This window comes from Pinus tabuliformis, chromosome 1_1, assembly GCF_031772625.1.
Source record: "Pinus tabuliformis cultivar Carrire ecotype Pingquan chromosome 1_1, CPIR1, whole genome shotgun sequence".
Classification (NCBI taxonomy): Eukaryota; Viridiplantae; Streptophyta; class Pinopsida; order Pinales; family Pinaceae; genus Pinus; species Pinus tabuliformis.
This window is the reverse complement of record NC_142297.1, coordinates 902,748,155-902,775,567: the sequence shown is the minus strand read 5'-3', so window position 1 is coordinate 902,775,567 and position 27,413 is coordinate 902,748,155. Positions and strand designations below refer to the sequence as shown.

Below are 27,413 nucleotides of genomic sequence, written 5' to 3'. Positions count from 1 at the left end.
TCAAAGCATAGGTAGGTTTGGGTGTTGATGAAGAAAATGTTCTGATTCACAGGACGAGGCTTCCTCTCGTAACCTCTTCCATTTGATGAGGTATTCCTTTATTGTCTTGGACCGTAAAACCTTTTCTCGGGTAGTGTGTATACCTTCAAGTTCGAGGACTATTCTTCCTTCCTCATAGGTCTCTGGTATTTATGTTTGTGCTATTTGGTTTTCCCCTAAAACTCTCTTGAGACTTGATACATGAAAGGTATTATGGATTCGACAATTGTCAGGTAAGTTTAATCCATAAGCTATGCTACTTATTTTTTTGATTATCTGATACGGCCAATAATATTTAGGGGATAATTTATTCTTCCTTTGTTGTTTTAGTGATAGTTTCTTATAAGGTTGGAGTCTAACAAAGACCCAATCTCCCTCCTCGAACTCTCTTTCAGAGTGGTGTTGGTCGGCTGCTTGTTTCATTCTATTACGAGCCATCGTTAGATTCTCTTTTAGTAAGTTGATGATCCTTTGGCTTTCTCCTAAGTGGTCTTTAATTGCTGGTACCCTGGAATCAAGGAGTGCAAAGTTTTTCCACCTGGGTGGCTCGTAACCATATAAGGCTTGGAAAGGTGTCATTTTAGCTCAAGTGTGGTATGTGGTATTATACCACCATTCTGCCAGGTGTAGCCACTGGGTCAATCTGTTTTGTTTATTTGTAACAAAACAACGAAGATATGTTTCCAAGCATTTATTAACGATTTCAGTTTGCCCATCTGTTTGGGGGTGATAGGCCGAACTCATGTTGCGGGATATTCCTGCTTGGTGACAAAATCTTTCCAAAATTTGCCCTTAAACCTTACATATCTATCGCTGACGATGACCTTAGGGAAACCGTGTAGTTTGTAAATATTTTTACAAAACACATTAGCGATTTGTTTAGTTGTGTCAGTCTTTTTAATAGCCATAAAGTGGGCATATTTAGTGAGCTTGTCAACTACTACAAATATTTTATCCTTTCCGTCAGATGCAGGTAGTCCTTCAATAAAGTCCATTGAAATCTCCTCCCACTTTTGATTTGGAATGTGTAGTGGATGTAGCAACCCTGGGGTTGGAACATTTTCGCTCTTGTTCCTTTGACAAATATCACATTCTGCAACATATTTCTGGATTTCCTTGCTCATACCCTTCTAATAGAATGACTGTCGGATGTTTTAGTAAGTCTTGTAGAATCCAACATGTCCTGCTGTAGGGGAATTGTGAGACTCTTTTAGTATTCTCACCTTAAATTTGGATGCAGGTGTTAGGTAAATTCTACCCTTGTACCATAAGATGTCATTCCTCCACTCGTAGTTGGTATGTTGACTGATATTCTTAAACATGGAGTCACAATCCTCATCCTTGGCATATTGGCTCGTATTTCATCCAACCATTCTGGAACAACTATCATAGCACCGCATGTTGTGTTGTCGTCATCTTTACATGAGAGTGCATCTGCCAGGACATTTTCTTTCCCTTTTTTGTGCAATATCTCCAGGGCCAAGGCTGACAACTTCTCCATCCATTTTTGTAGCTTTGTTGATAATGTCTTTTGTTGGAGTAAGCACTGTACACTGTCGTGGTCGGTTCAGATTGAGAATTTACATCCAAACCAGTATTGGAACCACTTTGTTAATGCATGTGTGATGAAAAGCATCTCTTTTTGGTATGTTGATTTTAAGCCCTCTCGTTTATTAAGTTTCTTGCTTTCAAATGCTATAGGGTGGTTGTCCTGCCTTAATACAGCTCCAATTTTGAACCCCGAAGCATCACATTCGACCATGAACGATTTGGAGAAGTCAGAAATCGCTGGCACTGGTGTGGTTGACATTACTTCCTTTAAATTCTCAAAACACTTGTTTGCTTGGTCATTCCACTGAAAAACATTCTTCTTTAACAAATTGGTTAGGGGTGCTGTCAGATGTGCATAGCTTTTTATAAATCTTCTGTAATACCCGCTTAGACCTAAAAATCCTCTTAGCTTGGATACATTTTTGGGTTTGGGCCATTCTTTGATTGCCTTGATTTTGTTGGGATCCACTTGGACTCCTTCCTTGGATATAACATTTCCTAGGTATTAAACTTCCTTTTGCCCAAACGTACACTCTGATAGCTTGGCGTAGAACTGGTTCTTCTCCAATACAGACAATACTTATTCGAGATGCTTCAGATCTTCCTTCCACGTCTTACTGTAGACTAGAATATCATCGAAGAAAACTAATAGAAACTTTTGCAACTATGGGTGAAAAAGTTCATTCATGGTTGCTTGGAAGGTGGCTGGCGCATTTGGTGATCCAAATGGCATAACTTTAAACTCATAATGCCCTTCATGAGTCCTGAATGCTGTCTTTTCGACGTCTTCTAGTCTTACTCGTATTTGGTTGTAACTTGATCTTAGATCTAGTTTGGAGAAGTATTCTGCACTGTGTAGTTCATCCAACTTTTCATCAATGAACTGAATCATAAACTTATGTTTAATAGTGATTCTGTTTAACCCTCTGTAATCTATATACATAATTGGAAGGATCCATCCTTCTTCCTGACCAATACTATGGGTGCAGCGTATGGATTTCTACTTTTCGTAATGATTCCCTGCTTCAGCAGGTCTTGTATTAAGTGTTCTATTTCTGTCTTGTGGTGATGGGGATAACGATATGGCTTAACATTTACTGGTGTTAAGTCTGGTTTGACTTCGATAATGTGTTCAATTTGACTTTCACGGGGTAATTTCATTGGTAGATCTTGAAAAACCTTCTTGTATTTCTGAATCAAGGATGAAATTTCTGATGGTTGGTGGGTCCCTTCTATCGATAATAGCTCCAACTGCTGACATTGTCTGAAAAATGCTAGCGCCCCCTTGTGAATAAGCTTCGTCATCTGCTGAGCAGAGATAACTCGAGTTGGTGGTGCTTGAAACTCAAACAACTTATATTTCCTTCCATCCCACTTGAATTTAATGAATTGTTTTATGTGATTTACTGAATACGTACCTAGTGTTCATAACTATTGTACCCCTACAACAACATCTACTCCTCCTAGGGGAATTGTATAAAAACTAGACTCCATTGCATATTCGCTTAATTACAACTTAACTTTATGGCACTTGCCTACTCCATCTATACATTTCACATCTGCTACCATAACTTCTAAATCTGTTACTGGGTAAGCAAAAATGTTCAGTCTTTTTGCAACATTGACATCTACGAAGTTGTGTGTACTCCCTGAGTCTACTAGAATGATAACGTTTTGCTTCTTGATGTGACCTTTAAGTGTCAGTGTTTGTGGTTGAGCTATCCTTGTGATGGCTACTAAAGCAATTCGTGGCATATCTTCTTCTGATTCTGGACTAGGGTTTGCATTTTCTTCATTGTCCTCTTCGTCAGAGCTGTCTTCTCAAGATTCTTCTTCTTTGCATTATGCATTTGTGTCCTGCGTAATACTTGTCTTCGCACTTCCAGCGTTTGCCATCCTTTTTCCTTTCGACACTAGATTGTTGTTTTCCTCCATTTCGCAATGGTGGTGGAATGTACTTGCTAGTGTTCTCTGACGATGGTTTACCTGACTTCCCCTTGGAATAGCTGTTAGTTCTCTTGTTACTGGCATATGGTGCCTTGTGGAGTTTATATTTCCGCTTGATAATTATGGCTGCGTGTCTGGCCTCCTCAATGGTTTTGGGTTTATGCAATTTTAATTCTTCACGAATGTAATCTTTAAGGCCACAACGATACATTTTTAACAGCTCTTCATTTGAGAACACTCTCTGCCTTACTGCTAATACTTCCCATTCGCGAGTGTCTTCACTCACTGATCCTTTTTGTTTCAGGTGAATGAATCTCTCGTAGACATCATCCTCCTCATCATGAAACCTTTTTAGCAGGGCGTTTTTAAAGTTTTTCTAATTGAACGAGCAACCTATACATTTAGACGACCACCACAAAAACCAATCATATGCTTTTGCTTCTAAGTAGTCGGATGTAGTCATGACTCTTTGTTGCTCGCCGAGTGGAGGGTTTGCTAAAAAAATGGCATCCATCTTATTTACCCATACGACGACGCCCTTATAGTTCTTACCATCATGCTTAGGTAATTCATTTTTTATTTTAAGATTGTTCCTCTTGGAAGATTTAGTATAATATTGGCTTCCTTCAAAGTGAATTTGTGGTATTTGTTGCTTCTCATGCGTCAAGAACTCGTGCTCCCGAGAATTCTCACCTTCCGGAGTCTTGGGACTCTGTGTAGCTAAAGGTGGATCAATCCCTCTGAAATGCTGGCTCATCAGGTTTTTTAAGAAAGAGATATCATTGGCCATTTGGTCCTCCTTACTAACTGACTTCTCGACGTTATCTAGGCATTTATTTAACTTGCTGATGTCCTCTTGAATTTTTTTTCATATCGTCATTGTTGTTGCCTGCCATTTTGATTCGTTTTTTCCTTGAAGACCCAATTTTTTTAATTTTAATTTTAATTTTTATCTTTTGTTTGAAATAATGATATTTTTTTTTTAAATAACTATGTAATTATGAATTATATATATATTATATATAATTAGAAGTTATATATATTATATAATTATAATTATATAAACATTTTAATTCATTCTAACTATAACTCACCAACCGTTGTTTCTGATCGATAACGGGGTCACGTATGTTGACAAACCACCATTGGGAATGATAACAGGCCACGACTGTTGACTGCTTTGACTGTTGATGGCTCTGATACCACGGACGTGACGTATCGACGATGGTGTAAGATTGTTAGCACGAAGTACACGCCATGACACACAGCATCAATTATGACACTCGGAAACCCGCAGACGACACAGTGGGTGTGGTGTTCCATGCCATTGAGCACACGCCACAAAACACAGTCACGGCCACCGGGAACTGCAGACGACACGGTGATGTGGTTTGGTGGCCTGTATCGATCAGTTCACTGTATCGAGATGCAACAGAAATGTGAATGGAGGCAGTGGTGTGGAGCACGACAACGCGAAGTGTGGAGTGGTGGACGCGGAGGAGATGAGGAGGTCCGTTGAGCCTGACAGCCAATAGGGTGACATGTGGGGTGTCATCAGATGCCGTTGGCTCCAATACCACTGTTAGAAAAATTAATTTTTAATTGCGCATTGTTTCCTGAGAAATACACAGAAGTGTCTGTAATATATATTTAATTGATTGATAATATTTGAATGATGAATACAAAGCTGAAGCAGTGCTCCTTTAATAGTAGTTGAGTGGCCATGCCTAACCAGAGAGACATGTCCTTTGGCACTAATGTCTCTTCATTTAACTAATTAATTGTTAATTAATTTATTATAATTAATCATTTATTTATTTAGATAATATTTTAACATTTTAATAATCTTTATGAATTTAAATTCATAACAAACTACCTTAGTCATATCCGATATCCTTTGCTCATGCTTGGTCCCGACATGCCCTGAGAAAAGAGTGATAGATATCTCCCTCGAGACTAGCTCCCTATACGTAGGTTTGGTGATGAATGATATGCCACCCCTGCAGATGATCACCTCATCCCCCAACATGTGGCTGTCAATTGACGCACCAATCCAATGCTACTGCTGAAAAGCGTCTCCCCTAGTGCACTGAGTGTCACCCAAATATCTCGGGTGAGCTCCTCGTCCCCCACTACTCATGCCTATAGTGTAGAAAGTCGACAACAAAATCGACTGCGCCTGTGAGGGATGTAGAAGAGGGTCAAGCGTGTGAGTCACCGCTGATACCATCAAGTATCGCTCATCTGTCTCCCCGTTGATCTTGGGTGAACTATGCCCGAAGGTATGCTAGTGTTTTCGTCCGAGGGTCTCCTTGGAGGCAACACTCCAAGACCTCCTTGTGTAGTGCAGTACACCACGACATACCACCGATCATCCCAGTATTCCTGGACATGCCACTGTACACGGCAGCCTACCTCTGTACATCGCTGGATACCCTCGGCTACGGCTATGTCATCCTGTACCGCCTGTGTCACTGTACTTGTCACTCCCTGCATGTACTCAATGTGATGTGAGGCACTTCCACTCCACAACACAGTCCAACATACTATGACACACCCCCATGCGTCTCCATGCCCATCTATAGACCATTGCTCCACGCTAGATGCTCCTACCCATCCCTGAATGAGATGGCCTAAAGCTGTGTCCATATGCGGCTCGCATCCAATCCGGATCATCACCTCCACTGTCGCATCACCATGCTTCCGATGAGGGGATCTCCCCTCCAAGTCCTCCCTAAGGGACCGAAGAAGTGAATCTCTCCGGGTGTCAGCAGTGATGCCACCATTGCTCTTCTCCTCTGTGTCTGACACAAATGCGAAGAATCCTCGACTCCATACAAGGCACTGTCGGGTGACCTACCAATACCACCTACTTCGACAAACTCTTGCCAAAGGATGTTGATCATCTTGAGACCCCGTGTACAATTGTCATACTAAGACAACCCAAGGAGTATACCCAAAAACTGGTTGGCCATGGTGCTGATCGAAACTCTTTTAGTCGAGGTGCACACTCGACTGCTAGGTCAACTATACCCTCTCAGTGGTAGTCGACTGGTATAGCTGGGAAATGATAGGTGGTCCCTCCTGGATCCCAATGCCAGTTGGGGCTTCCAGCATCCCCAGTGCTTGGAATCTCCTGCTAAGATCCACCTAGGTCCACTACCATCCCCATAGCCCACTCCACTGGGTACCAACTCAAAATCTCTTGCCACCCAACCCTAAGAGAGGGATCGAATGCACGAACTTCCGCACATATAAGAACCCCAACATGCGGGTGCTGCACCATGTGCAACTCAGGTTGTCTCATGTGGCTATCCTGGTTAATACATAAAATCTGACTAGGTAGCTCTGTCTCTCTCTGTCCAATGGGCCAAGGTAACCTAACAGTGCTGCCAACCCGGTCTATGTATGCCCGAAGAGGGTTGCTCTTATGCTCCAACGTGCACTCTAGCTGCACCAGTGGGGAATCCAACTGCTCCCCAACGTGAGTCAATTTGGCCGTGAACTCGGCACAAACCGCTCTCATGCCCTCTAGCTCCTCGTTTTGCTGCAGAATAGCCTCATGCACTAATGCGACCTTCCTTTTTAATGCTAGAAGGTCGGCCTGAAATTGGTGGAATTGCCGTGGATATCTATCGCTTGTAAATTGTTGGCATCTCGTCCATGGGTGGCTCCTCCTCAACATATGGCTCTGTGTGTAGGCTCTATCTTCTCCACCAAGGTGTCAACTGGAGCTATCAAAGAGGTCTCTAATAAAGGTGACTCATGTGCCACATCGGGTATATCAATGTGCTCTTCACCATTTTGTGGGCTCTCAGCATCATGCTCAACCTCCTCCTCCGGCTCCTGATATCTGAAGCCAAGTCTCCACCAGCAAAAGCGCCCCCTAGTCTCACCCTCTAACTGTCTCTATCTTGCCTCCTCCCTTTCAGGAGATTTGTTGCCCTGATCTGGTTGACTTTCCCCAGATGATGTAGATGGTTGCACCCCCACAACCTGCACATGTCTCATGTCTTTGTTGTAAGGGTGAGGACGGGCTTGGTCTGTCACCCTCCTCAACTGGGCCAACCTCTCATCGTCGCAATGAATTCTACCCCAGAATTTCCGCATACTGGGTTTCCCTTGAGCCATGGGTTTGTCTCCTGTTTCCCCCTGTCACTGTGCAGTAATACCCAAAGGTTCCATGATCTTCTGGCTAGTTTTCCACAGTTGGGCTAGGATCATGCTCTGATACCAGTGTAATGTTCCAAACTAGGGAAAATAGTGCTATGCAATGCAAATATTAAAAACAACACCATAAAATTAAAACATTCAATGCACACCCATAAAAGTCTAGGAATATCCAACAATTGAGCCATTTTATTATAATCTGGGAGAAAAGTACAATAATGTGGAAGTGGTGCACCTGGGCTTGCCTCAATGACAAGCGTGATCAAACCCAGGTTGTAATATGTCAAGCCCAGATGGCACAATAACTGCTGCAATGATGCCTTGTGTTGCCCCTGTGAAACTATGCTATCTACTGCAAGGATGCTGTTGGAAACCCCACTTCTGATGCTCAGAAAATTAAGGAAAATTAACCGTGGCCTCTCCACCAAATACCTAGAATAATCCACGAAGGAATTGGCCAAATGTTGACTTTGAAATTTTGGCCAAAATTCCCCTTAGCTCCTCCAGTTGCTCACTGAGTTGGGACCCCTGTTTGACCCCTTAGATCTGCCTAGAAAATTCTATAAAATTAGGAGTGTGATTCTTGCCAAAACACAAAAAAACCCAGAAAGGGTTCCCCCTGGTTCCAACCTTAAAAAAATGACCCTTCACAGCTTGGCCCTCCTCCAATTTCGAATTTGTTGATGTGACTGATCTGTCAATCTCTGCTCTCCCAACTCCAACAATCCTCCTCAAATGGCCCTCCAAGTGATCTCCTAGTTCTCACGGCGAGCGCCAGCTTTACAATTCCTTCCTCCAACTCCCACGTGAGCCCAGTGATGGTTCTCTGCGTAGGCCCAGGTGACTATAAATTGAATTCCTCCAATACAACAACCTCCTGATCCAAAACTCTCTTGGAAGGTTGATCCTCCACTGTAGCTTCATGCCCAAACTCCCTTGGCAGTTGCTTCCCAGATGAACCCACAAGAAACCCTTGCGTGTTCCCCTTTTGCGTCCTCCAGAAACACGCATTGGTTGAGACAAGTGCTAAATGATATGACTGTGAAACTTCACCGACTCTCCTCCAAGGTAGTAAGAATTGCCTTCCAAGGGTGACACTCGAAGTTCACCGAAGCAAGGGTTAAGATCTCCGCTCGGAGACACTCGTGTGCTAAACACCACAGTGAGTCGGCTAAGCAACTTGAGCAACTAATATTGAGTTCAATATGTCAAAAAGATACCAAATGAGGCTGATCCTACTCTATTTATAATTCGTTGGCCTCTTTTCCCATGTGGCCCCCCTCTAACAGCAATTCGACTTTCCCTCCTTAGTCATTAGAACTTGCCTCTAAGGTGGTGCATATTCCTCATGTGGGTGGCGCCAGCTATGCCAACAAAACATTTCGTCCCCTTTTTCCTTCCCAAGTCTTTTCCAAAAATCACATGGATCCCATGGCCTCCAAAATTGTCGGAATTGTAGAATAAATAAACCTGTAACAATTTAATTTCGAAAGGGATGTTACATATAACAATTATATTACCCCTTAATGATGAGTCATTTCATTGATCATCAGGGTTGGGACATGCAAAGGTTCCCTTTATGATGTAATGGAGCAACATGTGCTCAGGAACTAGGTGCGACCATAATGAGTGAGGTAGAGCTTTTGCTGATGTGCTAATTTGTATGTCCCATGTATCTTTTGCATTTTGATGTTCCTTCATTTTTTTTGAGGCCATGATAAGCTCTTTCTTTTTCTTTTAGTTGCTTTAACCTCCTAGGGCAAAGTTTCCGACCCTACCCAGGTATGTGGATGTATGGTGCCAAATCCCAGAGAACCAATGTTCAGTTAAACTTGAAGAATGCAGGTGGAATATGGGCTTGTAATGTAACATGAAAAGTTGTAAGTATGGAATATGGATAGATGGAACAACACAATCTCAATCAAGGCTTCATGAATAGTGCCCATTGGGTCATTAGGGGAGGTCCCATTAGACTTGGATCGAAGATTATCCCCCAATTTAAGGTGAGGGAACAAGATCACAGTCAAAACCCCTCTTTCTTCCAGGTCGCCCCATAATGCATATCAAATGCCCAAATACTGTTAAAATTTGGTAGCCTTGGGACGAATTTCCCTAAGGGAAGCCCTATGTCCCCAAGAAAAAACCCTTGTGTCCCATGAGAAATCATATTGAACAAAATTATTAATTTGGGCAAATTTATATCTATGAGCAAAATTTAAATTTCCCTCCAAAACCTATAGGTCAACTCTTCATATAAAGTCACCTAATCGATACATGACAATGTATATATAAACTATATCATTCTATCTCAAAGAATTCGGGTTGGTTGGTGGATCTTTGAGATTCTAAGGTTCGAAGGTTCCTGTGGAGGAGTCTTCTCTTGCATTGCTTACATGATTTCACATTTTCTCTCAGACTTTGCTCTCGCTCTCAGGCTTCAGGATTACGCTCGCTCTGTACTCTCACAACTCTACATTATGCTCTGATTATAACACTCACACATGTCTACTATCTCTCTCACATGCTACAGTATCACATCTATGTTAGAATCACATCTCTATTGTGTGAAGATTTCAAGTTTGAAACCATATTGCAACAACTGGAAATTATTCTTCTAATTATTAATTTATTTAACAATTTATGTTCTATGACAAATACTGAATAAATCACACTGCGACAAATAAAACTGTGGAAAAATAATAGCGTTGGAAATTGAGAAATATTCTAGCACACACATATCACAATTAACACAATTATTTTTTGCATGAAAGTCCCCGGAAAAGCCCAATTTGGGAATCCTGATGCAACAACTGAGGGTTTCATTTTATTAAGCAACAGTGAATTTGTCTCAAGTACAATTTGGACGCCGAATACTGGATACCCTGCAGAGAAAATACTGGAAAAAATAATCAGAGGGAAATTACCCTCACTCTGAGCAATCCCGACACTCGACTGCCACTTAAAATCAAGCTGTCCATCTAGCTCTGTGCATCTTCTGCATCACCCTGGTGTAGTCTGCTACCCTGCTGCCGATTGGAAAAATGCTTCTACGGACCTTTGGAACCTCTACCTGACCTCTGAAACTGAAAATGTCTTTCTTTCCTAGCAAATCGAACTGCCCAATGAAGCTTTTGCATTGCCTATGCGCAACTTCCTAGAGAAATTTTAGCCAATCTGCAAATGCACTTCACCAGACCTGGAAATCTTCCTCTGGCTCATTGTCCCTGCCCCTCACTGTCTCGGCTTCCCTACTGAAGCTCGAACTCTTCCAACGTTGTTGGGTGTCTGGAAAATCAAACTCTCCAATGAAATCGAATTCTTTGTGGTTCTCACAAGTGTGTTCTCTATCTACCCATCGACTACTTCTTATAATCTTCTGTTGGACCTCCAATGATCAAGATTAAAACTTAATCAAGGGCCCAGATTACTTCCCTATTGATCTCTGTGAGTTTCTAGATGATTCACACCCTATCTTAATTAATTTTGATTAATTAACTAGATTTCCTAAGTTTAGACTTAGGAAATATTAAGAAATAGGCTAATAATCTAATTGAGACACTTCAAGGTGGAATTTTCAGAAACAATTTTTGGGTTATGGAGAACTCATGTGTTTTAGCCTCTCCATGGTTTCGAGACTAGAACACCTCCATTGCTACGCAAGCTATCACTCCCTCTTAGCGAGGAAGGTGTTCTCTATAGTGTTGCACACTTTGCCACAACACTTTGTCTTTGTATCACTCTTTCACGCTGTTGATGTCTGGCCACTTCCATTGCCCACCAACTACTGTGTAACTTTGATGCTACATTTGTGTTGTTGTTGACATTGCCATACAGTTGCCAACCCTGCATCTGCATTGCAACTTCCTCTCAACTATTGTTGCTGCAATTGCAATAACTGCAACTGAGAAGCATCCTAAATACTAAATCATCTGCATCTGCTACATCTGTCTCTTGAGTCCTAAATGCTACTAGCTGCTGCATTGTCCACTAAGGAATCTGCGCTACCGCTGACTTTGCATTGTGCCACTCTGCACCACTGCCAACACTGAACCACACTCCTCTGCATTTGACTGCTACTAGTTTGCAACTGTCACTCGGGAATCTGACTACATACATTGACACTGATCCATCCTGCTACTGAATACTGTGGGCCACCGTAGCAAGGTAATGATCCATGAGGAGGACACCTCAATGGACCTTGGCCAAGTCTGCGCTGTTCTAGGACTATAGCTCCATATCACCCCACCTCTCTATTGGGGTTATAGCTGTAAACATTGCAAAATCTTCCTCAAACGTAGAGGACAATTTATCTATCTCTGCAGATGCTGCTGCTTGGTACTGCTTCTCCTGCTTGTCCTTCTTCTTGAGAGAACACTATGTACTGTAGTGGCCAAACTCACCACATCTGAAGCACTTGACCTTTGACAAGTCTTTCTTCTTCTTCTTTTCCCCTTGCCCCTGACTGGGACCTTTGATGCTAGGGCCACATTCTCCTCTTCCTTCTCATTCATCACATCCTTGCTACTGCTACTATTGATGGTGCTCTTTACTAGAGCTTGCCTCAACTACTCCTGTTGTAGATCGACACACATCCTATCCCACCCAGGCAAGTGTCTCTGCCCAAAATGCACTGGGAAAACACTTGCTAGTCTTTTGAGATACTATTTAGTGCCAATCGTACAAGCTCTCTGGGTTGGGGTGCCTCCCCAACCACTGCTCGCTGATCTCGGACCTCCTGAATCTGAGTGAGGAAGGGATCTATGCCCTCACCCTTTTGCATGCTGATGCACCTTAGCTTCTCATGGAGAAGAATCTTCTGCTGCTCGAAAAAATTCTGGTATAGTGTGGAGAGAAAATCCCACATCTCTTTGGCAGTGCTCTTGTCAGATATATGTGAGACCATATGATCTCGGACTCCATCCAAGATCATCCGCTTCGCCTTTTCCATTTCTTTCATATACTCCTTGAGTTGATCGACATCTTGGGGAACTTCTACCACATTATCTATATGGGATTTCCAGCCATATTCATCTAGGAGGAAGGACATCTTGGCCTTTCAGATGACATATTTAGAGGCTCCCTCCAACCTATCTTGATCTCTAAGCCCAACTGTGGCCATCTCGAATCTGTCTGGAAACACCCTCTTCCTCTGCTCGGCTACTCGCACTCCCTCTGGAATGCGTAGTCTTGCTAGCTGCTATTGCCACCTGCAACTGGGAAAATCAGATTTCTTGGCTAGAAATCCTCTAAAATCTCCCTTTGTGTGTGCATTTTCTCTTCTTCTTTCACTTGAATCTGCTCAACGATTCTACTACATTGCTATCCGGAAGTTCTTCTCGGCTTTTCTTTTGCCTGTTGGAGCCTTGCTCTGAGCAAATCAAATTATTCTTGCCTGCCGCAACTGGAAATTGAATTCCTGCTCTGCCACTAGCATTGCCTGACTAGGGTCAGCGCAGTCCTTGGAAAAATTGTGCTGCTACTCCTCCTGAACAATGAATTTCTCCCTCTTCGTCTCAAAGCTACTGATTCAATCCTCGCTATGATACCATGTGAAAATTTCAACTCTGAAACCCTATTGCAACAATTGGAAATTATTTTTCTAATTGTTAATTTATTTGCTTTGGCAAATACTGAATAAATCACACTGTTACCTTCACAAATACAAATCCGGAAAAATAATAGCGTTGGAAACTGAGTAATATTCTAGCACACATACATCAAAATTAACATTGTTATTTTTTGGACAAATGTCCTCAGAAAAACCCAACTTGGGAAAACCAGTGCAACAGTTGAGGGTTTTATATTATTAAGGAACAATGAATTTATCTGAGTACAATTTGGATGCCGAATACTAGCTATCGTACAGAGAAAATATTGGCAAAAATAATTTCAGGGAAATTACACTCACTCCAAGCAATCCCGACACTTGAATGCCACTGAAAATCAAGCTGTCCACCTAGCTTTGCGTGGCTTCTGCTTCACCCTAGCACAGTCTGCTACAAGCTCAACCCGAAACAAAGAAGATCAAGATGTCTTGCCTGCTGTTGATTGGAAAAATGCTTCTTCGGCCCTCTGGAACTTCTGCCCGACCTTTGTAACTGAAAACGTCTTTCTTTCCCAACAAATTGAATTGCCTAATGAAGCTTTTGCGTTGCCTCTGCATAACTTCTTGGAGAAATTTCGGCTACTCTGCAAATGTACTTCATCAGATCTGGAAATCTTCCTTCGACTCACTGTCCTTGCCCCTCACTGTCTTTGCTTCCCTATTGAAGCTTGAACTCTTCCAACACTGTCGTCTTTCTGGAAAATCGAACTTTTCAAGGAAATCGAACTCTCTGTGGTTCTCACAAGTGTGTTCTGCATCTACGCATCGACTTTGTCTTATAATCTTCTGTTGGACCTCCAACGACCAAGATTAAAACTTAATCAAGGGCCTAGTTTAACTCTCTAATGATCTGTGTGAGTTTCTAGATAATTCACACCTTATCTCAATTACTTATGATTAATTAACCAGATCTCCTAAGTTTAGACTTAGGAAATATCAAAAAATAGGCTAGTAATCTAATTGAGAGACTTCTAGGTGGAATTTCCAAATACGATTTATGAGTTATGGAGAACTCATGTGTTTTAGCCTCTCCACAAAGTTTTGAGACTAGAACACTTTAGATGCTACAAAAACTAACATCTTGGTATGATAGTATCACATCTCTGTTGGTATGACAATATCACATCTCTGTTGGTATGACAATCTTTGTGTATGGCATCACACTCACTGTATATGTAATGACACTTGCATCACACTCACTGTATATGGTTGGGCACCCGCATAACACTCACTGTGTACGGTACGATATTCCATGTGTGTATGGAATCATTTATATGTACAAGGATCGACACTCTGTTTATATGTATGGCATTTACGATATCTACATTTGCGATGTCTATAATGTATATATATGGTCTCTGCAACATAAGCGATGCAAAGTCTCTACATTGTATATGGTCTCATGATGTCTGCGATATATATGATCTTGAATGGTCTTGCTCTTGTAACAATCTTATGATCTCACTACTTCGCTCCTGGTCACCCGCATGTCCCGACATGTATGGCTTGCACAATAGATGGTCGGTATGTCTAGTTCACGTGGCTTGGCGTGTTTGGTTTGCATGGCCCAGCGTGTCGTGGCTTGGTGTGTTTGGTCTGCATGGCCTAGCGTGTCTAGTTTGCATGGTCTAGTGTCTAGTTAACAATGCCTGATAACGCTTAATGGTTAGCAGTGCTTGATAGTGCTCGGCAGTTAGCAGTGCCCAATTCCCAGTGGTTAGCAGTGCTCAGTGGTTAACAATGCTCGATGGTTAACAGTGGTTGGTGGTTAGCTGTGCCCGATGGTTAGTAGTGGTTGGTGGTTATCTGTGCCTGATGTTTAGCAGTGCGTGGTGATTCGTTGTGCCCGATGGTTAGTGCCCATTGCCCAGTGGTTAGCATGGCATAGGATGGCCTAGTCACAACAGTTGGCATGGCACAGGGTGGCCTAATGACAACATTTGGCATGGCCTAGGGTGGCTCGGTGAAAGTGGTTCATATGGCCCAGGGTGGCCCCTGATGTGTTGATGTATCTTACTATGGATGTAGTTTGTATCTGAATTGAACAAGTCATGAATCTCTAATAGAAGAAGAGGAATTGAATTCTAGGTTCCCCTCCTTGTGGGGTTTTTCCTTGGCCTCCGACCAAATTTTGGTGTCTTTATTTGTGTATGCTTTTTTTTGTCTCTTTATGTTCCGTCGCAATTTTATTGTTCTTTCTACATAATTGCTAATGATGTGATGATGTTATGGGGTGAATGCATATAAATGATGAAAAGTATGAAAATGCAATTATCAACAACAAAGAACAATATAGCCCTAAGGAAAATTAACAAATACAAACAAGCCTAAGCACTCGATTGCAAAATGAATAAAGTACGTTTTGATCAGAAACGCACTTTCGTCCATGTGCTCTTGTCGGATGGGTGAGAAGCATATGACTAATGCAAGTGGTAGAGACAAAATGGCACGTCTTTAGTTAGTGGTTACTATCAATGGGTTGCATGGGTAGCTGACTAGATGTGAAGAATGGGAGAAATTTTTTTTCCTATAGGTTCACCCATTTTGGTGGGTAGCAAGCTTCACAGAAAATAAGTTATTGCGAAAATGCTAAACTGACCTGTTTGAGATAGATTTTAGGAGCATTAAGAAACCCTAACTTCCTTGGAACATATCTCCGAAAATATAGCGAACCAAGATCAAAAAATTGTACTAGAGATTGCTTATGATGTCTTCTCAATCTTCTCCATGTTTCACCATCTGAAACCTCCCAAAAAAAAAGTCAAGTGGAAATGCCACGATGCTTGTTTAAAATAGAAAAACCCTAGGATCATGACCTCTGATACCAATTGTTATGATCGTTGCACTTTAAAATGATAATAAACCAATAATAACCAACCTTTTCGAGGGGGGAACCTCTTTTTACAAAGAATACAATGTACAAGACAATATTTGATGATCCCAAGGCTAGGTCTCCTTAGTGTATATATCGGAGACAATGGGTACAATTATAATAAAATGGGACCATGAGGGGTTCTAGCCTAGATAACAATATAACAATAGAAATGTACTCACTGAATATCTAGGGCTTAATAATGGTTTTTGGGGTTAACATAGGGCTTAACATTATGTCCTAAATTTCTCTTACAATTTTCCTTGATGTTCTTCGATCATGGGTACATGGGGGTTTTGCATGGATCACCACTTGTTCTTATTTGTGGACTACTTGTCTTTGTTCGAGGACTCTAATAATAGAGTTACTTGTACAATTGAATAGATTTACTTTGTTTTGGAATGCAACCATGATTGTGTGAGAGAAATTTGTCCCTCAATGTTGTTTAATTGGAAGACAATGTAATACATATGCCATTCTGAAAGACTTGAAAATGGTCTGAAACAAACTCGGGTGTGAAGGTAGGCTATCATAAAGAAAATTTCAAAAGTTAAATGAGGCTTTGATATCAATTGGTATGGGTATGAAAGGAAACAAAATAGTTGAGAGATTTGCCATATTTTTGTTTCTTTATATGGTTGGTTTAGTAATAATTTTAAATTATTGGATATTGATCCCTTGGTTGAGATAAGGTAGAGCTTCTGAAGCTAGCCTTAAATATACTGTCCTATGTTAATCAACTCTTTTGGAATAAATTTACAAGAAATACTGTGTGAGGAGGACAAAAGATATACTTAAATTGGATTTTGTGCTTATCGGAATCTTTTGTTTTCATTCCTATGGCTTATTTAGTTTATTTATCACAAATTTTATTGAAATTGTCTTTGTTTTCTTGTTTGACAAGTTGGGGACGCAACCAAAATGGGCAGCTTGGCCTTGGAAACACGGAAGACTCCCTTGTGCCTCGGAAGATTCAAGGTTTCCAGGTATCATTTATAGCTAAGATATTTGTATTCAAGGCTTTTACACATTTATATTTTACCTTGTTTTTCAGGAGAATTCTCAATTCTTTAGACTTGGTAAATATATACCCTGCTTTTATTCTCACTTTGTACGTTTCAAGTGACAATGTTTGCTATATTACTTGAGAGCTTGTTCTTGAGCGTCATTATACTCAATCCACTTCCGATGCTTCCTGCATTATCATGTGTTGACCTTAGAAATGGTTGATTTTATTTGTTTCGTTGGTCGATTTTATTTCACGAATAGCGGCTCTTGGGTCTTTTTATTTGTGGTTTGCTTTTTCACTTTTGAAAACATTCTTAATTTTTTGGGCCAGTACATGTTTTTGTGTCATCTTTTGGAATTGATTTTTCCTTTCATTTTAATCATTTTATTTTAGTAAGCAAGATTTTGCTTTTGTTTCATATATGTGCAATTTCTCTCTTTTCTTGAGATGTCTTTGCCATACTACTACAAATTTTCCATGTGATATTTTTTTTTCTTATAATTTGTCATCTTTTGGAGTTGATTTTTCCTTTTTTTAAATCATTTTATTGTAGAAAGCAAAATTTTGTTTTTGTTTCATACATGTGCAATTTGCTTATCCTTTCTTGAGAAGCCATTGCCATAATACTCCAATTTTTCCCTGTGATAAATGTATGTATGTATTTAATTTGTTAATTCTTATCCATTATGAAATATACGAAACATTTACTTTCCTGTGATATATGTATGTATGTATTTATTTTGTTAATTCTTATCCATTATGAAATATATGAATCATTTCCTTTTGATGTTAAAGGTGAACGTCCTAAATGTTTTCATCTGCGTTGAACCTAAAATTACGCCCACATTTTTCCACAGATACTTGTTCTGTTTAGGAGTTGAAAATATTGTTGTCAATTATCAATTGTAGCATCCTTGTTTCATACTGTTTATTTTTTCAATTAAGGTTGCCTAATAAATTTGTAATTGAATGACCTATTAATGTTAATGTAGTTGGAGATTTCACAAGGATGAGTAAGAATGGTCATAACTTTTTCTTCCATTCTATCTTCAACTTTTCAAATAGCCAAATTGGTCTTTTCGAAATGGTTGAGGAATCTTTTTTCTTACTTGTATATACCTTAAATTTTTGTTTACAAAGTTGGAAATTGGAATAAAAATCTGTTTTTGTCTCTGATGAATGATTTATTTATTTATTTTTGGTATCCTAGAGGAACCCAAGAGCCCGTTTGACATGTAATTAGTAGTAAACCTTTGGGGGTCTACGGCTTGTCCTCCTCTCTCTAAACCAGGTCACAACCAGGGGGATTTGAACCTTGGATTACTCAGTTTTCATAGATTTCACATTACTTCGATCACCAGTTGAGCTGCCCCCCTGGGACTCTCATGAATGATTTTCAATAGTACGTATTGGGTAGTTTTAAATTGTGTTATAACCAATTATATAAATTCATAATATTATTTAGGATATAATATACTTATAATGCTGTATAAATTGCTTGCATATTGGTGCAATGGTTTTATTTTCGTTTCTTTGTTTGTTGTCCCCGTTGTAGGTAGTTGATATAGTGCTCACATATGGACTTGCTATGAGTGGATAGTTTGACCTTGCATGCAGTTTGTTTTATCGAAAGTTTACACCATTATTTACAAATTGAATTATGAAAAATTTAAATCAAATTATATTTTATTTCAACTTTTAGTGGGTCCTATTTTATTACGTTGCAAGCTGTTGGCTTGATGCAATTGAGGTGTAATTCAGGGCACTGGATTTCTTGGGAGATGTTTTAAGCAATACATCTTTGTATAAATAATATCACCTTGTATTTATGACTTAGTTGTAGTGTTAGTGTGTACTTGTTTATGTCTATAAAATTACCATTAAAGTAAAACTATACAATTCCTTAAAAATAATAGTCTCAAATTTTTATGATTCTGATTGTCGATCATGAAGAGGACATTGATGGTGAGAGCACTGATGTATCTAACTATATTCATCATGAAATTGAGGGTTTCGTTAGTTTTGGACCTTTTTCAAACTTCTGAATTTGATGATCTTTCTTGTTATGATTTTGAGAGGGATAGTCTTGTAGACAAACTTTTGGATGATGATAAATTGATAACTGCATTGACAACTTCATTTGATGAAGATAAGCACATCCTAGGGAATGAAGTTATGGACATTAGTTTTCAGATCTTCTGTCATGACTCATGATAGGAGTGGAAATATTGGAAATATTATGGAAGATACTAGATATGATGCATATAGTATGTGTCAATGGAGGAAATTGTAGATTTTGAGCCTTGTGAAGATAGTTGTGCAGATTTGTTTTAGCTATGTGCTCTCATTTCTAGGAAGGATTCGTTCAGCATTTTCTGCCATATGATACAAGTGTTTATCGAGATTATTGATTAAAAAAATGCAGTATTTTTCCAGCCATCTTTTTCCTCGTATATTATTGAAATCATGCAAGATTTTTCCACTGGAAAATATATTTTGGGGGATGGAAATTATATATCACAAGGTGGTTTTAATTGCAGAACTTTGGGCCACCTATTTTTTCATGAATTTCTATTTTGCATGCACATTTAGCTGGTACGGGTACTTTTTATGCAAAAGATTGTATGGGGCAGCAAACCATTCATGATGAGTTGTCTTACATTTTAGTCATCCAAAGAAGGCTTCAATTTCTCGATGTGGGCATGATTTTTTGTTTTCCTAAAGTTAGAACGTTCTTTCATATCTCATATACATGTTACTTGGAGGATACCCATCACATTTTAAGTGATTTTTTGGAAGTACCTAAGCCTTTGCTGCTCAAGCAAGGTGATAATGATGTTGTAAGAAATGATATTGGTTTATGTTATGAGTTTTCTTGCAATAATGATAATTATAAAAACCCCATCTAAGATTGGATAGAAGAGCCCTGAAGTGGTGCATGCCATTTATGGCATGAGTTCGATGATGTTCATGTTTTATTCTAGTCATTTTACCTTGGAGATTCTAGCATGTATGTATTTCACACTTGATGTGTCATTGTTTTGGTTGATGAGATGCAAAGATGATTGCATCGGATTTGATTTCACCTAGCATGCTGTGTCTCTTATGTTGGTGTGGGGTAGGAAAAAGAATACACACCCTTGACATTGAAGTAGCAAGCATAAGCTCAACATATGAGGATTAAACTTCATTTCATGTTGTTATTGTGTTGTTGGCTTATGCTTTATTTTGTAAAGCCAATTTTGATCGATATTTGATGTAATGAACTATGTATGTCCCATCACATGTGCGAGCAAGGTGGAGAGATATACAAAATATCGAGGATAGAAAAGCTTCTTTTGACATGTGAATTTTGTTAGCCCTGAACTCCTGGGGGTAACTAGAGGAGATTTTTTTCCAATGATCGACATTACAGATAGTGGTCTTGGTGATGATTTTTAACATTCTCCATAGAAAACAACCCACATACGTGTCTCATTTCATGCTTAACTCACTCATTTGATGATGATGGTGCCCAAACAGACGAGGCGCATTAGACATTCCTTCATATGAAGTGTTTATGTTTGATGTATTTGGAATTGAAGCAAGGATCATGGATTAATTATTTAAGATGCTTGGAAAGTATTCCTTTTGTCTTGTTTTAGCATGGTGATTATCATCAATTTTCTAGTCAAGTGTTACCATTCTTGGGGAGAAGGGTACTACTGGGGCGCCTTGACAAGGGTAGTGTTATGAAACCAGCTCACAAAAAGATAGAAAAGATAGATGAACGCCTTAGAATTCAGCCTCTTCGAGGGGGCAACCTCCTTTACATTACACAAATGAACAATTCTTGGATGATACAAATGACAGGACCTCCTTTCTATATATAGGAGTCTAAGGGGTTATAATATAATCAGAGCCAACATAACAATAATAATGTAAGGGCACAATAATAACAATAGTGGGCTTCTATGGGGCATAATAATAACAATATGGGTACAACAATATAATAAGGGGGTTGTACTAATAACAGTAAGGGGTTACACTAGTAGTATAGGGGCCTAACATGCCCCTCTCCTTTAAAAAGTGTTGTCCTCAATGCTTGAGTAGTTCTCGATGCTTCTGTATAAAATTCTTGTCCTCCCATGTGGAATTTTCAGTGGGTAAGTTCTTCCACTTGATGAGATACTCTGAAATTGATCAATTTTGTAGCTGTCGGGTTCTTGTTTCTGTGACTGCTCCAAGTTCCAATATGATTTTTCCTTCCTCTTCAAGTTCTGGCAATATTGTTTGAATTGGGATCTTCTGCAACTTTTGAATGAGTGGCCACACTTCTTCGTCCTTCTTCCATTCATCCCTTGCTTCGTTTATCCAATCTGGTTGGATAATAGAAATAGCACAAAACAATGCTTCCACATCCTCATCTTTTCTTGAGAGTGCATCTGCAACAAAATTTTGCTTCCCTTTTTTGTAGATGATGTCAAAGTCATAACCCAACATATTTATGACCCATTTTTTTTGTTTTTTTAAAGATAATATTTGTTCTAAAAATTATTCAAGACTATCATGATCCATTTTTACCATGAAGTGTCTTCCCATTGGGTAAGGTCGTCATTTTTTAAGTGCATGTAGTATTGCCAACATTTCCTTCTCATAAATAGTTTGCTTGAGATGTAGCCGTAAAAATACCCAATCACCTACATCAAAACTTTTTTCACTTCGATGTTGATCTACTTGTTGTTTCATTCGATTCTGCACCAAAGTGGCGTTATCCTTTAAAAGTTGGAGAACTTCTTGTTGATGCTCGATGTGATATTTCACTGCTTGAACTTTTTTCTACTTGATATGTCCTTCTATCTTCAGAGTTTGAGGAGTGGTAATTTCTTCCAATGCTTTACAAGATATGGTCGGATTCATTTCTTGATGCACGATGTGATCTTTCACTTCTTGAACATTTTTCTTCTTGATATGTCTTTCTAGTTTGAGGAGTGGTAATTCCGGCCAATGCATTACAAGATATGGGTGGATTCATTTCTTCTTTCTCGATGTGATCTTTCACTTCTTGAACCTTTTTCTTTTTGATATGTCCTTATATCTTGAGATTTTGAGTGGTAATTCTTGCCAATGCTTTACAAGATATGGTCGGATTCATTTCTTCTTTATCTGGGGTTGGTTCCTGGTGTATATCCTCCTCTTTTGATGTTTCTTGATCCTTTTCTTCCTCCTCTTCATAATCTATGTAAAATAATTTCTTCTTAGCACACTTATGACCTTTAGTGCATTTGCTATCGCAATTGTAACAAAGCCCTTTTTCTCTTTTTTCTTCCAATTGTTGTGGTGTAAACCTTGTAGGTTGTGGAAGGCTAGGAGAAAAAACACTTCCATAATTATAGTCGTGAGTGGTGGGATTCCTTTGTTTCCATATTTTCGCTTTCAATTTTTCTTGCCCACCTGAATGCCTTCTCCAATGAATCAGGTTCCCAAAGACAAACCTCATGTTGAATGTTATCCTTTAAAGTACCTATGAAGACATCAATCCTTCACTTCTTTGGAATATCATTTACCCTTATATTCAATTTTTGAAAGTGCTCAATGTGCTCTGCCATTGAACCCTTTTGTTAGAGATTTATCAATTGGCTAAAGGAGGTGTTTCTTTTTGTATCCTCATAATGTGCTATCATTTGTTTCGTGAAAATTGACCACGTGACAAGTGGTTTACGAGAACAAAGCCCTTTATAATATAAAAATTGATTTGGTTCTAAATAATTATATGCAATATTTACCTTTTCAATAGTGGTACACCATGTGGATCAAAATATTTCTCCATCTATAGTATCTAATTTACCGGATCCTTGCCATCAAACTTCCTTATCTCGCTTTTTCTTGATTTTAGGAGCTCAATCTTGACAAGATTGTAACTCTGTACTTTCGGATCTTTAAGTTCTGAAATTTCAGTTTGCAATAGCCCTCTGAGTCCTCTTTCTAACTCCGCAAGTCTGATCACAATTTGATTCCTCAAGAAAGATTTATTCCCAATCTCCCGCGATGACATAATTATAGATTGTTGCAGTGGAGCGAACTTGTACGACGTGCTGCGGGTCATTGTTTCAACCTTGGGTTCTGAAAATGATACCCAAAAAACTACAGTCTGTCCTCTTTCTGAAACTTCTTACGAAAAACAATCTGATGCTTAGAGAGAAGGTTATGATGATTTTCCCACGGTGCCTTGTTTGGAATGTAATTCGGGGTTCTGCAAAACCCTAACTTCCTCAGATTATATCTCCAAAGATATAGTGAGACAGGATCTGAAATTCAGAGCCTAGGTTCAGACTGATTTCTTCCCAAATGGTATTTTTTTTAGCTTCTGAAACTTCGTAGAGAAAGCATTGTAGCGAACATTCCACGATGACCTGTTTTAGATGAAATTCTGAAGCTTGCAAAAACCCTAACTTCCTCGGATCATATTTTTGAAAATATAGCAAAACAAGATATGAAATTCAGACGCGTGGTTCAGCAAGATTTCGTCTCAAATGGTTTTTTCTTTTCGCTTTTGAAACGTCGCAGAAAAAAAAGTTATAGTGAAAATTCCACGATGATCTGTTTGGAGCAGCGAAACCCTAGAATCCAAAGCTCTGATACCAAATGTTATCAAACCAGCTCACAAAAAGATAGAAAAGATAGATGAACGCCTTAGAATTCAGCCTCTTCGAAGGAGCAACCTCCTTTACATTACACAAATGAAAAATTCTTGGATGATACAAATGATAAGGCTTCCTTTCTATATATAGGAGTCTAAGGGGTCATAATATAATCAAAGCCGAGATAACAATAATAACAATAGTGGGCTTCTATGGGGCATACTAATAACAATATGGGTACAACAATATAATAAGGGGGTTGTACTAATAACACTAATGAGTTACACTAGTAGTATAGGGGTCTAACAAGTAGTGTGTTCATGTCCATTCCGTACATTTACTTTCTCTTTGTTGTCCTTACTTTTGGGTTGGTTGTTATATGTGCCCTACAAGGGCTTGTGCTTGATAATTGCATGGAAGGAAGGGGCTTCAATGCTTGAGGTTGTTGTTGTTGGATAGAAAGGAGAAAGCACATGGTGAAATTCCAAAATGCAAAAGAAAAACGAAGGGGATGTTAATGGAAAATCAAAAGCCAAGGAAGCTTGAGCTCTAACTCATCATTGTGATGCCTGTTACCACAAAATCTTGTAGGCCTTGAAAGGAAAATCCTAAAAGGAAAGTAGTTAGATCAAGTGCTAACAATGGGGCAATGGCCCACTATCACCACACCAAGGCCCCTTGCTCTTTATAGATTTTCATCGATGGGAGGAATCCTAGTGGGATATAATCACCTACGAAAGGTATTCCAAGGGGATGCTATAAAGTGATAGAGTAGAAATATCCCAAGAAAAGCTCAATTTTATGGTGTAATGCTTGAAAACAGTTGTTCGCTTTCAAGGAGAGACCTATGACTAAAATGCATAAGATATAGGGTTTCATGAATTTTTGTGGTTCTAGGCACTCCTGAGATAAAAGCAATGATGAGAAAAGGCTTCTTATGATATACTTGAACAAGTATTAAGCTCATACAACCTTCAAAGAAGTCCCCAAGTCGAGGAAGAATAACTAGGGTTTCCCTCTTGGGGAAACACCTAGGGAAAGAGATTTTATGGAGTGAACTTAAGTGGATGCCCACCAAACATGGAGAAGCGGTAGCCTAGACCCTAATTTTGATGTATAGGCTCTCAAGTTCTTGTAAAAGCTCTCCCAGGGCATTTCCCTCTAAGCCCTACTAGACGCCCTACCTTAAGAGGACCAAAATTTTAGAGAGAGAATTTATGGATAAGTAAGGTTGACCATCAAGGAATTGTATTAGTGCCTTGTCCATTGGGCATATGGTGTCTAGGAGGCCCAAGATAAGCTGAATTATTTCTAAGGAGGCTAAAAATTGATGCCCTAGGGATCAATTTCTAGCATTTACCCACTTCTAAAGAAAATGGAATTTAATGGAGAGACTTAAGATTTCCTCCACTAGGAACATTCATTACATGTTATAGAATGAATAATATATGCAATTCTTGTTGGAATTTTAACTAGGTTTGGTCTTCATAAATGTCATTGTATCAATATGTATTTCATGTAAAAATAAAAGAAGAAAATTATTATTATTTTCTAGCATGTTCTTCATTCTTTATTTCGGTCAAAATAAAATATGAAAGGGCATGTTCTTCATGACCCTTGTGAAAAGAAGAAAATTTAAATTTTTGTAAGTGTCATTTGCCCCTCCAAGTTACCAAGTCAGCCCTCCAATCAACAAGTAGGCTTAGTTCATGTTTGGCACCCTTTTGATCTCATTAATGACTATATAAATAGAGACACTTGTTCTCCCTTAAGGACGCTTGACATCACATCTAACAAGTCTTCTCTCTTTGCAATTTACGAAGAATACAAGGAAAAATGAAGGCCGAAGTATAGAAGATTAAGATGCGATTTTGTTAATTTTAGGTATGTCCTATGCTAGAGCAATTTATTTCAATTTTCACAGTTAGCTCAATATCTTTTCCAGATTAGCAATCACATCATCATTAAAGTAAACTGCAGGTAGAACATAAATATAAATCGCAGAAGACAAGCCAAGACAAGAGGACACAAGATGTGGCACTAGCCAGTGACAAACCCCAATGTGGGGAAACCCTTGATCAATTCTTCTTATATGTTCTTCAATAGTTCAGTAGAGAGAGAGAGTACATTTACAACTGAAGTCAACACTTTGACTTATTTAGATGAGAGCATAGATCATCTCTAAGAAGATGATACATGAGATCAGTTGAAGACATGTTGCTTCAACTGATTCTCCAAGGTGACTCCTTCACCTATCATCGTGTTGCATCCCATCATCATGCTGCACCTCACCATGCTGCACTACGCTGAACTCATCATGACAATGTTGGACCTCATCACTGTTGCACCTAATATTGTACTGCTATCCCATGTGTCATGATTGAACCATGTTGTCCATGTTAGTTGTCCCATTGCTTGCTTGCTGTCCCTTGCATGCTTGGTGTACTTGCTGCTAAGTACCATATAGTTGTCCCAATGTTAATTTGTTGTCTCTTGCACGCTGTTATACCATTGTGATATACTTGCAGCACCATGAACTTGCTATATCATACTGCTGCACCTCACCATTGTGCTGCCCCTCATTATGCTATGATACACTTCTTCACTATACCCATCATGCTGCAGCATTCATCAACATGTTGCTGCAATATATCATCATCATCGTTGCTTCCATCATCATGCTGCTTCAATGTATCATCATCATTGTTGCTTCTATCATCATGCTGCTTCAATGTATCATCATCACTGTTTTGGGGCTTCTCTGTTTGCTGCATTGCATGACTGGTTAGGGCATTCTAACAATAGTCGTAATAGCCTTCAAAATGTGTCCAGAATAGCCCTCCACAACTGCGGTTACCTTTCTAGGAGGGGAGGAAATCCTTGGCTGCAATGCTCGGCTGTTTCAACGCCTATTCCACCCTTCAGCCTCCTCTTATCTACTGCGGCTTGCTACAGCAAGTTGTCCCTTAGCTCCAACAACCCTTCTAAGGGATATTCCTTCACCTAACCACCCCAAAACATTCCTCTTGCCTCTCAACCTCAAGATATGGGCTGCGACCCTCTTCAACAGCGCCTTGGCCTCTTGGAATAGCCTCCTAACTCCTCGTTGTTCTCTTCTAGGCTTATTGCAGCTAGGGTATATTCATACCACCCTTAGGACAGTGTATAACTTCCTTTTGATGGCATCTTAAGGTCTCTCCTTAGACCCTTCATGACTGCGTATTATACTTCTTCATAGGGCAACGTAGGGCTTCTCCATAGGGCAGCGTAGGGCCTCTCCATAGAGCTGCGTTAGGGCTTCTCCATAGGGCAGCGTAGGGCTTAGGGCACTCCCTCTAGATTAGGGCAGCGTTATCCCTTAGGATCTCTCCTCCTACTAAAACCCAAAGACAAGTAGAGAGGAAGAGATCCCAAGTGTGTGTTGAAAAGACTTGAAGGCCACCTCTATTTATACGAAAACGTTGAGCACAAATGGGGTTTATTTGGTTGCTGGCTGACCTTGATGAATAGTCCCATAACACTAATAAATTCATATCTCCATGAATACTTATCGGAATCGGATGATCTTTAGATCAATCCTACACCTCTCGATGAGAGGGA

At 39.6% G+C, this 27,413-nt stretch overlaps 1 protein-coding gene across 2 annotated transcripts in view; it reads left to right on the top strand.

The window, feature by feature from the left end:
• The window catches only part of UVR8 (Regulator of chromosome condensation (RCC1) family protein), a 430,618-nt gene that overhangs the window by 77,756 nt on the left and 325,449 nt on the right, over positions 1-27,413 (top strand). For both annotated transcript variants that reach the window (XM_089392986.1, XM_089392985.1), the window contains exon 4: positions 17,089-17,170. In XM_089392986.1, coding sequence (XP_089249112.1) covers positions 17,089-17,170 — 82 coding nt within the window. The remainder of the gene's footprint in view (positions 1-17,088; positions 17,171-27,413) is intronic.